General features: G+C 33.5%; 2 protein-coding genes across 2 annotated transcripts; both read left to right on the plus strand.

Annotated features, from left to right (window-relative positions):
* The first annotated feature begins 2268 nt into the window (after positions 1-2268).
* On the plus strand, positions 2269-3445 carry LOC125220110 (kirola-like). Its single transcript, XM_048122247.1, has 2 exons — positions 2269-2502; positions 2969-3445. The coding sequence occupies exons 1-2, from the start codon at positions 2316-2318 to the stop codon at positions 3238-3240; spliced, it is 459 nt and encodes a 152-aa protein (XP_047978204.1). The 5' UTR covers positions 2269-2315; the 3' UTR covers positions 3241-3445.
* A 4855-nt stretch (positions 3446-8300) lies between these two features.
* LOC125222695 (kirola-like) lies at positions 8301-9512 on the plus strand. The gene is made up of 2 exons (XM_048125453.1): positions 8301-8534; positions 9087-9512. The coding sequence occupies exons 1-2, from the start codon at positions 8351-8353 to the stop codon at positions 9359-9361; spliced, it is 459 nt and encodes a 152-aa protein (XP_047981410.1). The 5' UTR covers positions 8301-8350; the 3' UTR covers positions 9362-9512.
* Positions 9513-13372: the final 3860 nt, after the last annotated feature.

Here is a 13372-nt window from a genome sequence, read left to right on the forward strand (position 1 = left end):
AGAATTTTTTGAGCATCCCCTAGATCTTTCATGTCAAAATTATCACTTAAAGAAGATTGCACAACCTTAATGGTTTTCAAACAAGGTCCCATGATCAGCATATCATCCACATATAGTAAAAGAAACACAGGAACAGAATCAAGATCTTTCATATACAAGCATGCATCAAAGGTACTTCTCACAAAACCTAACTTATGCATACAATTACTGAACTTGATGTTCCATTGCCTGGGAGATTGCTTCAGACCATACAGGGCCTTTTTCAACAAACAAACATGATTAGGAAACTTGGGATCAACAAAACCTTCAGGCTGTTTCATGTAAATAGATTTATCTAAGTCACCATGCAAGAAGGCAGTCTTAACATCCATCTGTTTTAATTTCCAATTAAAATGAGCACATAAGGCAAGCATTAATCTCACAGTGGTAAATTTAACAACAGGGGCAAAAATCTATGTGTAATCTACCCCCTCTTGTTGGGTAAAACCTTTTGCCACTAATCTAGCCTTGTACCTAAGGCCCTCCACTTCATTTTTCAATTTATAATGCCACCTGCAATCTACCACAAAAGCACCAGGAGGCAAAGGTACAAGAATCCAAGTATGATTAACAAGCAGAGAATGCATTTCCTCCTTCATGGCTTTATGCCATTGTTCTTAGAATTTAGATTTAACAGCTTGCTTAACAGATTGGGGTTCTTCCCCATCAGATTCATACACATTGAAAGCCAGATTAACAAGGGCAACCAGGCCCACATAGCCATCATACCTAACAGGTTTATTCACATTAGTTCTCCTAGTTCTATCTCTAGCAAGCACATAATTCTGCAAGTCAGGCACATCAATGGCATTCTGAATACCAGCAGGGCTATTAATCACATTCTGAACAGGAGCAGGGGAAACATTTCTAATAGGAGTAGCATGCTCATTAACACCAGTAACATTCACATTTTGGGGGAGTCAACTCATCAATCACATTTAGGTTTCCCTCATGGGTGTGTCATCAGGAGTGTAGACAGGGTAAGTGTTCCAGAAAGGTTGCTCCACCTCACTTGGAGTATCACTAGGATGCTCCACACCAGTGAGAGATTCTGTGGACTCCACCTCCATAAGAGGCTCATTGTCCACAGCAGCTGGAGTTGGGTTATCAGGTAATTTCAAGCAAGGGAACTCAAGCTCATTAAACACAACATCCATGCTAATTACTACTTTAAAACCGGGTTGATCTCTTAACTAGATCCTATATCCTTTAACACCCTCAGGATACCCTAGAAAAACACCCTTTCTGGATCTAGGTTTAATGGTATCAGAGCCCTGGTTCAGGGCTGGGCCTGTGTGGCTCGGGGTTCGGTGGTTGCGCTTGCAAGTTCTCCGATGTGATGAGCTCGACCAAGACCTGTGGTGACCTGGTGACCTGTAACATGGGGTAGGCATGTGGTCTGTGGTCCGGTGGTCTTGGTATGAGGGGAGGATTGAAAGGGAGCAAACCATATCCAACATCGGAGAATGAACAAGACTTGCAAGTGTATAAATGGGCTACCCCTACTCCATTAGTATGAGGCCTTTTAGGGAGTACCCCAAGAACAAAACCGTGAGGGCTTTGCCCAAAGCGGACAATATCATACTAATGTGGAGTTCGGATGTGCGCCACCAGAACCCAACAATTACCGAACATAATCCAATACATATAATTTTTATTATTCTCTCAGTCTTTTAATTTTACATGTTTTTTGCATTCAACATTCGATTTTCCATCAATTCAATTTTCAAAAGACTAGATAAATGTCATTCTACATTCTATTTTCTATCAATTTAGTTCTAAAAACACTATATAATCATTCTGTATCAAATCGAGAGATGTGTGGAGAATGATTGATTAATTTTTTTATAATAAATCGATGAATAAATATAGATTTAAAGATTTAAAAATGACAGAGATATGTGGAGAATGATGATTAATTTTTTATCAAGGAATTAATATAGATTTAAAGATTTAAAAATGTCAGCGTATCTCATCCATACCATCATATAGATCTGGCGTGTCTAAGCTAAATGATCAATAATTATTAAAATAATGATAAAATTATGAATAGCTATAAAATAATAAAATAAACTTTACAAGGACCCCATTAGCCATGTGCCCAGTCCAAATATAGAAATTAATATGTTTATATAAATTATAAAAGGAATAAGATGGAGAAATTTAGACTAAAATATTACAATTGGGATAAAAAGGGAAGATTGCAAAGAATATCTCTGTACCCTTCTCTCCACTTCAATTAAATTTATAATACATTGATAATCAAATTAATTGGGATGGGATTACATGGGAAATTAGTTGCAGCAATAGAGTACAAAGCTAGTGGAGATGTATTCCATGAACTTTTCAGGCACAAACCGCAGGATATTTCCACAATTAGCCCTGAAATAGTAAAAGGATGTGATCTTCACGAGGGTGAATTTGGTCATGTTGGTTCTATCATATGCTGGGAATACGTCCATGGTATGTATTTATATAATAAGCTATTAGAATTCCATGTGCATCTTTATTTATTCACAATATACTTCCTCCGTCCCATGAAAATATATGCGCTTTCTATTTTCATCCGTCGTACAAAACATATGCATTTCATTTTTGGAAAGTTGTGTCAATTTAGTACCTATATACATCAACTTATTTACAACTTATATCATCATTAAACACTACTAATAATGTGAGTCTCACTATCCACTAGCACTACTTTATCTACCATTCTCCTCTTCTTTCTTACTTTACCAATTTAATTTTAGTTCTCGTGTCATATCAATTGCCCATATTTTTATGAGATGGAAGAAGTATCTAAAGTTACGATAACGTAACCGAATTTTTAAATCATGTTTAACCCTACGTCAACTTAGTAAGAATTATGTATCATTTCACACCTATAAAATAGTACTACTAGTATTAAATCATTGTGTTTGACGTGCAGATGGAAAGGTGAAAAAAGCAAAAGAAGTGATCCAATTGATTGATGAAGAGAAAAAATTGATTCAATTTAAGGTGATTGAAGGTGACTTGATGGAGCTTTATAAAGATTTGATTATTACTATCCACGTAGAGACAAATGGTGGGATTGATTTGGTGACATGCACCATGGAATACGAGATGCTTAATGAAGATGTGGAACATCCCATTTCTATTCTCTCATTGTTCATTGACCTCACCAAATCTATTGAGACTCACCACCTTGCCCAACCTTGAATTAACGAAGTCATTCCAACTTAATAATGGTTTGCTCTGCATTAGTTGAGACAATAAGAGTGTTTAATTACTCTCTATATAGTGGGTCTGATTGTTGTGTGTGAGAGAGAGCCACTTTGTTGTGTGTGTTTAAAGATTCCAAGCTATTGTATTTATGGCACTTGTTTTTCTTATTTGAAATTGAGTGGACTTGGTTTGTGTTTCATTGATAATATTGATATTATATTACTCCCTCTGTACTACTAATACGATCCACTTTCCTTTTTGGTTCGTTTCAACTAAGATAAAGTACACAATATAGAAACACTTTTATATCTACTTAATTCTGTCTTACCTTATTCACTCCACTTAAAACACACAAAATAAAGTTGTATAAAATCTTGTGCCAACAAGAAATGAATCATTTTCTTTAGGACGGAGGCGCACGAACGTAGGTCTTATTATATAAGTAGGGAGGTATAAGGTACGATTTTTCGATTACGTGAAAAAATATGGATAAATTTTAGCAAGTTGAAATTATGACATGAGGCTAATTTATTGACCCATCTATGGATAATTATTGAAATATAGAAAATAATTGATAGACCACCATCATATTTGCTAAATTTTGTTTAGGGTTCCTGAAGAAAAGTTAAATATTAGTCCAATTAACATATAATCACTGTACAAAGAAGCTAAATATACAAGTCTAATAAAAATAAAGTCTTTTTCTTAACTTAATGTGTAAAAATACCTTGTTCAAAGTTAAGGAAAAAGGATGAGATAAAAGAGGAGGATGGTTGTTTTCAATCAAACCGCAGCTCTCTCTCTCTCTCAACATCTTTTTCTCTCTTTCTTCTTTTTCGTCGGAGAATAGATATTCTCGGTTTTATCGACTATTGGATGTCCAAACAATCTCCGATCTTATATTAGTATAAAAATTATAATGGAAATAAATAAATTGAAGGTTAATTTATATATATTTTTACTTTTTTGTTTTATCAAATTTATCATTGAGCTATTGAATCAAAATTGTAAGGGTCCTCTTATATTGTTTATAGTATCATAACTCAAAATCAAGACCAAATCTACACCCATAGATTTTAAAATGAATAGATGAGATTAAATCTCACGAATTAAAATAAATAGTAGACAAAATATCAACAAAGGGGTAAGATCGTCGTTAAGTTATCATATTATAATTTTTATATCAACATAGTTTATCACAAATATCAACACAATGACATGAGTATTTCAACACAAGTACACGAAAATATCAACACAGTTTTATTGAGATTTTACATGCATTATATTGAAACTTTTTGATGCATTTGTTGATAAAAATCTGTTTATCAACATATACGAAAACTGAAATAAAAATTATCAAATTTCATCATCCAAACGTCGTCGGAACATTTGTAATTGAGATCCCGTCAGAATCCTTATAAAATTATCTTTAATTTGATATATTTTTTGCGGAAAATAATTTTAATTGATAGAGTTACGTAAATTTAAAATTTTGAGATTATGTTAAAGAGAGAGAAAGTGGTTAGTTTTAACTATGAATTGACATTAATACACTTTGAATTTATATAATTTTTATTTAAATTGATAATATAATCTACTTGACATTATTTGAACCATTAGATTTCCTTATCTAATGGTTAGGAATTGGTCTTAATTTTGGATCACTACTTACTTAGGAATTCATCACCACCCTCAATTGTAATATTGTATACTCTCTTCGTTCATAAAATTAGCGCAACTTGAAATGACACATGTTTTAATACACAATAAGTATAGTAATAGAGAGAAAGAAAAAATATAGTGGAAGTAAAATTAATGATTATTAGCAGTGTTTAGTTCAAAAGTTTTAGTATTTAGAACTAATATAATTTTAAGAAACGAATAAAAATTGCAAAATTAGTCTATTTTATGTGAAAATAGAGAGTAAATTACTATGACATAGATCAAACCTAATTCTTCACTCCCTCACTCCCAAAAACCGCCACCCCTCTCTCTCGATTTTTGTGCTTAATCCTCAAGGATTCTTCATCCCTTACTTTCCATCCCTTACTTTTGTCCATTTTTAAGGAATATTCCAAAATACCAAATGCAGTCCACTTTTAAGTAGGAGCTTAACCGGTTCTCCGATTTTCGGTTACAATAAGAATCGGAACAGGCCGGTTAATTGAGGAACCAGGAACCGGAAAATTGGTTTCAATTTCGGTACCGATTCCATTTCTTTTTTAAAAATAAATTTCGATTTCCGGTTCTAACCGGAATCGCACGGTTCTTAACCGGGAATCTTATTACATTTCAATTTTAATTTTATTTTATAATTTAATATACTAATAATAAAATATTATTGTTCAAAATTTCAAATCCAAATTTTCAACCCTATTTATCCCATACCCAATTCACGTTGCCGGAGCTGATTTTTAAACATAGAAACTATGTTAACATGGTCCAAATTGTATAGATGGTGGTTGATAACAAGAAGACTCCTTTTGTAAGACTCCTTTTGTAAGACTCCTTTTGTAAGCGTGATTTAATTATGATAATTAAATGCAATCCATTGTCTTTATTCATTAATTATTATATTTCTAGGTATTGAATTATAATTTTTGTGGTATTGAATTATTTAAAATTACAAATAAATACACATTAAAATCACAAATCGACTGGTTCTTAATCGACTGGTTTGGAACCGAAACCGATAAGTTTCGGTTCAGATTCCAATATTAGGATTTATAAAAAATTAAAATCGATCAACCGATCCGATTAAAACCAGATCCGATTAAAACCAGAACCGACCTAATAAAGAGACTTACTTTTACCGGACAAAGGAGTAATGATTAAGAGGGACTCAGAGAAATAATTTTGTCATTTCCGCAACATATCTACCGGCATTTACACAGCATGTGTCTATCAGTTTGCCTTGAGATTTGAAACAGGCATTAATGACCACATGCAAATTGCTCCGTGCTGTTCATTCTTGGTGGTGTAGGATAATTTATTTTTATTTTATTTTTGGAAGGAGAGATTTCTTAGGTTTAATTTATTTATAGCACATAATTCCCCAAGTAATTATTTTGTGTTTTGGGAAGGAATGAATTGTTTAGGTGAAAGCAATTATTGCAGAAAATTAGTTTTTCTTGCCCTTTTTCCGGTTTTGGAAGCTAGGTCATGTTGCCACTTGCCAAGGTACTCCCTTCGTTCCATAATAGTAAAGTCATTTTGTTATTTTAATACGTTTCATAGTAGCAGAGTCATTTTTTTATATGTAAAAGTCAATACTCTCATTTCTTCTCACTTACTTTATTCTCACTTATTTTATTATCTCTTACTTTATTTTCTTTTCATCTTTTCATCTTTTTCATTTCCTACTTTATTTTTTCTTTATTTAACCCACTTAAAATAATTTTTCTAAAATCGTATGTCAAAAAGAAATGTCTCCGCTACTATGATATGGAGGGAGTATATAAAATATAGAAGATGGTTATATTAAATATTATTTCTTGTTGATAAGAAGAAATAATGTAAAAGAAGGATATGATTATGTTATAGTAGTATATTAATTTATTTCAATAATATATATATCAATTAATAGCAACATCTTTTTCAGCAGAAATATAGTAGTATATGTATATGACAACACAACTTACCTAATAAAAAATATAAACTAATAGTAACATCTTTTTCAGCAGATATATAGTGATAACACAACTTTACCTAATTCATGTGGAAAAATAATTCTCCTTCCATTCCATTAAAATATTCACTCTTTCCTTTTTAATCTATCCCACAAAAATACATTCGCTTTTTAATTTTGAGAACTTTTTTCTCTCTATTGAGATGGAACACATTCTCCACTAACAATACCTTAATTACTTTTTCTTTCTAACTCTCTCTTACTTTTTCAATTATGCATTAAAACTTGTGGTCAACCCAAAATGCATATTCTTATAGGACGGAGGAAAAGAAGGGAGTAGTTACTCCATCTCTCTGCATTACATGTCATTACTTTATTTTTTGTCATTAGTTACTTTTTGGTCCATTCGTCAATACTAATGAAACATACTTTTGGTAATCGATCTCACATTCCACTAAGCTCATTTTTATTCACAATTTATTAAAACTAGTACTACCTCCATCTCATAATAGATGTCACACTTTTATTTTAGTTTGTCCCACAAAAATATCATATTTCCTTTTTTAGAAAAAGTTTTCCCACGTCAATATAAATATACTATTTTCTCTCTCAATTTAACACACAAAACAACATCTCCTAAAATTCCATGTCATATCCAAGTGTGTCATCTATTATGGGACGGAGAAAGTATATATAAGTATGCTCACATTCCATATTTCACTAACCTTTTCAACTCACTTTCCGTTACTTTTATTAAAATCCGTACTTAATCAAAGTATGATAAGTAACGCGGACGGAGGAAGTAGTAATATTCAATTTGTATATATTGATTACAATATCTTTAACAAGTCAATCTTCCTATATATACTGATGACAATATAAGTTAATGTGAAATAGTAGTAGGATTTAACCAATTGGATGCAAGAAAAATAGGGATTCAAGCCTTCAACACACCCTCTATGTTTAGGCCTGTAGAATTATCCAATACTTAGTTATAGTATTTTGTTGAATTCATTAGTATGACGTCTATCGCGTGGACATATATACTTTAATTGTGAAATCAATCAAGATATATCCAGCCATCGTAAATGATCAGATTTGCTTAACTAATCCAACATATTTTAAAATATCCTTAACTCAAATAATTAGAAATAGTCGTATCTCTCCTCCATTTGTATGCAATTTATTTGATTCAACGCAAAACTCTCTAGCGTGCTAAAATAGCAGTAAGATTTTGTAGGGCCAAATCCCTTTCCAAAATCAGCAAAATAAATTTCATGGAACCCACTACTAGGCCACTGCCCAAAAATAATTATCAAACAAAAATTTAATACTATTTGAATGGGAAATTTAGAATTAAATATTACATGTGATGTGTATAATGACTTCATCATGTTCGCCTATATAAAGTAAAGATTTGTGGCTACTCTTTACATATACATTGGAAAAGACAATTTTAATTAAATAGATTTGGAGATGGGTTTACATGGGAAATTGGTTGCAGCAATAGAATTCAAAGCTGGTGGTGATGTGTTCCATGACTTCTTCAGACACACACCACATGATGTTCCTACAGCCACCCAATATGTGCATGCCTGTGATTTGATTGAGGGTGAATTTGGCCATGCTGGTTCAATCATTACCTGGACTTATACCCATGGTACGTTTTCACCATCGACTTCCTCACATTCATTACTTCACACTTTTAGTACTGTTTACATTGTTATTGGATTTACTCAAATAGTTGTAGCATTCACTCTATTAGGATTGTTGAGAGCACATTAGTAGTTTGATATTGTCCGCTTTAGATATTGTCCGCTTTGAGTCAAATTCATATAATTTGTTTTTAGGTCACTCCTGAAAGTTAGGATTGTCGAGTACGTTATAATTTGTTTTTAGGTCACTCCTGAAAGCTAGGATTGTCGAGTACGTTGTTTGATACTGTCCGCTTTGGGTCAAGTCCGCACAAATTTATTTTTAGGTCATTCCCGAAAAGCCTCAAACTAATTGGGGTTGGACTGCACTTATATACTGCTTTCGACTTCCCTTCATTATCCGACGTGGTATGAGTTTGCAACCCAACACAATCGTGATAAATAAACACCCATATATATTTGGGGTATTTGTATACAAGTACTAAACTTTTGTCAAATTCTGGTTTTGCATACCAACTTTAAATCCGCCTATAAATTACCCAACTATTGAAACGCAGATGGGAAACAGAGGAAAGCAAAAGAACTAGTAGAGACCGTTGATGAGGAAAAGAAATTGATTGTGTTGAAAGTGCTCGAAGGTGACTTGTTGGAGCTTTACAAGAACTTCGTCATTACATCCCATGTAGAGAAAAAGGGTGATAATATTGATTTGGTGACGTGGACTTTGGAGTATGAGATGCTTAATGAAGATGTGGAGCATCCCCTTACGTTGCTCTCCTACTTCATCGACATCACTAAAGACATGGAGTCTCACCTCGTTGCCAAATCTTGAACCGTCCAAACTCTTGAAGAAGGTGTCACTATCATGTACTGGTTGCTTCTCATGTGTAATAGTTCAAGACTTTGTTGCTATGATTTTATGTTTGTGTCTATGTTCTATAATGTGGCGTGATGTTATTATTCAAATAAATGTGTCTTGGACCTATGCTTTATTATTGAGACAATAAATGAGGTGATTGTAATTTATGAATTGATAAGATCCTTAATAATGGAAAAAAAAAATATGAAATTCTCAATTAAAGAATGGTGGAAGTTATTGTAATATATTGATAAGAAAATCATAAATGAGAGAGCTTGAGAAGAAAAGGGAGAATTGCAGAACAAATAATTAGAAAGAAAAAGTACTCTAAGAGGCGCTCACGTTGGGCACTCTTTCTGACGCCTAGCTGATCAATTCACTAATATACTACTATGTCCACCAATTAAAGAGTCATTTTGATTCGACATGAGTTTTAAAAAATTTATTTGAGAATAAAAAGTTAGTTAAATATGAGATTCGCATAATTTTTTTTTTATTTTTTGAAATTGTGGACAATCCAATATGACAAAATAGTTCTTTAAATGATGGACGGAGAGAGTATATCACAATTCATATAAGTCACGATTCGTAAGTTAGATCATCAAAAAATTGATGAGAAAAAAATCGAGCTACTTAGGACGCAAAAGAAAAAAATCCTAAATTAAGGACAAGTTAACTTAATCTTTTGATCTTTTAGAACGTTTCCATTTGCGTCCTCTAATTTTAGTTGGGCCACCAACAATAAGGACATTTTTTGAAGCGTTGATGGTATATTTAGAAACAAAAATTAGCGTCTTTAATTGCATTAAAAAAACATTCTTAACGGTTTTTTTTAGAGTCAATATTTTTTTAGATCACGAACATTGTTAAACTATCATTTTTGGTCCGTAACATTTGAAAATATCATTTTAGATCCGTCAACTTTGACTTAATATCATTTGAGCTATTTTTGTTTTGGACAGAAATACCCTTATGATCATGAATGGCAATTTAGTCTGTTCACTCTCTTTTATTCATTAAAATATTTAATTTCCCTCTCTTTCTTCCTCCTTTCATTATTCTCTCTCTTCTTCCTCATCTCAATTGTCCTAATGTAAGTCGATTTCTACACACATTTGAAAGTGAATTTGGGTTCTTGTATTTGATGCTTTGAATTCTTCAAATTGGTGTAGGAATTGACTTGAACTGGGACGATTGAGATGAGGAAGTAGAGAGAGAAGGATGAACGGGAAGAAGAATAAGAGGGGAATTAAATATTTTAATGAAGAAGAGAGAGTAAATAGAGTAAATTACTCTTCATGGCCATAAGGCTATTTCTGTCTAAAAAATAAAAAAATATCTCAAATAATATTAAGTTGAAGTTGACGCACCTCCAATGATATTTTTTAAATATTACGGACTAAAAATGATAACTTGACAAAGTTTGCCTATTAAAAAATATATTTCCTAGTTCTTTTTAGTGTCAATTCCATCGATATACAAATCAGTATCACGTAACATAATGTAGCTCATAGTAATTAGAAAGTACTAATAAACTTTTGAACCCGTTAAGGTTGCTCGATGGACATAACCTAATCTTTAGCTACCTTGCCGACACCTCCTAAACCCTAATCAAGGTTTAATCATAATTGAGTATTACTCCTTTCGTCCTAATTTAGATGTCTCATTTGAGTTCAACACGAATTTTAAGAAATGTAAAGGAAAGTGTGTGATAAAAGATAATCATAATTGAGTATTACTCCTTTCTTCTTTCCTATGCCCTTCTCCCCTTTGTTTCATTTTTTTTTCTTCATTAGTTTGAATTTATGATTTTAAAATTTGTATATAACCTACACCTCTTCGACATTTTCCACCATACAAATTTATAGTAAAAGTAAAATAGAATATTTATTGGGGATGTATGACAAAGAAAAAATAAAATATTTAATGACGGACGGAGGAAGGAAGATAAAGAAGCGGAAGAAAAGTATAGTAGCTCCTTTAAAAAGAAAAATAATTAAATGTTCTCCGCTTAGGTGGGGAAAAAAAATTCACATAACTTCATATAAAATATTAGCGAAAATCCAGAAGTGTGACAAGTGATGTCCATACCAATATTTTATACATTTACTACATAGAAGGTTTGAATGTGTTTCCCGAATATTGCTAAGGTCGAGCTACTTTTGAAAATCGACCCAAAGATAGAAGTGACAAGCAATAATTTTCCTTTCAAAATTTGTAAACACAATAATGGGAAGTGATCAATTGTTAACTCATCATTTAATTGCTAACTACAACTAATTTAAGGCCATAGGATTTTAGAAAATGTGTGGTCTACAATTTGCCACGTGTAACTTCGTATTTATTAATTAAATCGAAAAAGATAAAAAAAAACTCCAAATTAGAGTTTTGGATGAAAATGTCAATATAGTGTTCCGAAAATATCAACTCAATTCTTTAAGAATGTCAACACAATGCTTTAAGAATGTTAACCCATTGCTTATATTGACATATTTTATATAGTATTTTGACATTTCTGCTTGTACGAAAAAATTAAAAATTTTCGAAATTTTTTTCAAATTTTCACGTCGGAACATATGCATGTATGATATCGTTGGAATCCTTATGAAATTATCTTTAATTTGATATATGTTATATGAATTTAAAGTTTTGGGATTTCTTTTAAATGTTAGTTATAACTAAACAAGTAGTTAATTGACATTAATACCCCTATTGATATTTTTTGGAATTAATCCTATGGCATTATTAACGTTTTTCATTGATCATATTGACATTTAGGGATTCATGATCTAAGCCCTTAATTTGAATATCTAATGACTATTATTTAGTTGTAGTTAGCAATTAAGTTATGAGTTAGATCTGGTGGCCAACTGTTTTGCTGCGATTTTCATTTTTTGTTGTGTTCCTCGCCAATTTCTCCCGTTGCTGAGCCACTCCCGTCGGTGGTGGGGTTGCGACTATCGATTTTGGACGTTGTTGCTTGGGGTTTGGGGGAATGGCTGACGAGGGCGACTCAGAAGTTCAGGAGAGTGGAATTGAGGAGCAGGAGGATCCAATTCTGGCTGAGGGTGATGATTTAGATTTGCCCTCAGTTAGGCGATCGGAAAGGAAGAAAGCTCCGCGTTCTGGCGCGGCGCGCGGTCGTCCAAAAAAATCAGGGCCAAAATCGCCGATGATGAGAATGGCGGAGATGAGAAAGGGGGGCTTACGCGGCAGAGCTCTGCGCCATTTGGGGCTGAAGGAGATGGACGGGTCCGATCTGAAATCTAGCAAGGGAAAGAAAGGACGTGCAGGAAGGGGACTAAATATGCTAATGATAATTCCGGAATGTGGTGATGCTGATGGTGGTCCTATGGAGGGTTTGGGTTTAGAGGGAAGTGAGAGTGGTATTGAGGGTGCTCATGATGGAGCTGTAGTTGCCTTGGCAGGGGAGGTGGAAGGTAGGCTTGTGAATGTTGAGAGTAGACTTGCTGATGAGGTGTTTGATGATTTTCCCCAAGGGGTTGGTGGGGATGATGGAAATATGTTACTAGTGAAGGAGGCTAAGGTGGTTAGAGAGTGTGATGAAGAGATTACAAACCTGGTAACTGAATCCATGGTGTCTATGGCAGAAATGGATAATGCACTGGATCTTTGTGAGGCACAGCCACTGCAAAACATGGATTTCCTACTACCAAAAGAGAGCATGGAGGTAAGTAAAAACACAGAGATGCTGGAATCTGGAGAAGATGGTGATAAAGGGGTGAAGTTGCAGGAGGTAAATTTGCAGGATCATCTGATGGGTGGGATGTTTTCAAATGAGGATTTCCCACCTCTGAACAAAAATACTTCACAGCCGATTAAGAACAAGGAGGTCTCATCCTCAGCTGAACAAAAGGGAAAGGGCAAACAAGGGACAGGGGAGCCCCAGTCTGGGGTACCTGGTGGAAGCAGACCCCCTTCTTTTATGCAGCGTGGCAGCAGCTCCTCAATGCTACAACAGAA

The sequence above is a fragment of the Salvia hispanica genome, chromosome 4 (genome assembly GCF_023119035.1).
Source record: "Salvia hispanica cultivar TCC Black 2014 chromosome 4, UniMelb_Shisp_WGS_1.0, whole genome shotgun sequence".
NCBI lineage: Eukaryota > Viridiplantae > Streptophyta > Magnoliopsida > Lamiales > Lamiaceae > Salvia > Salvia hispanica.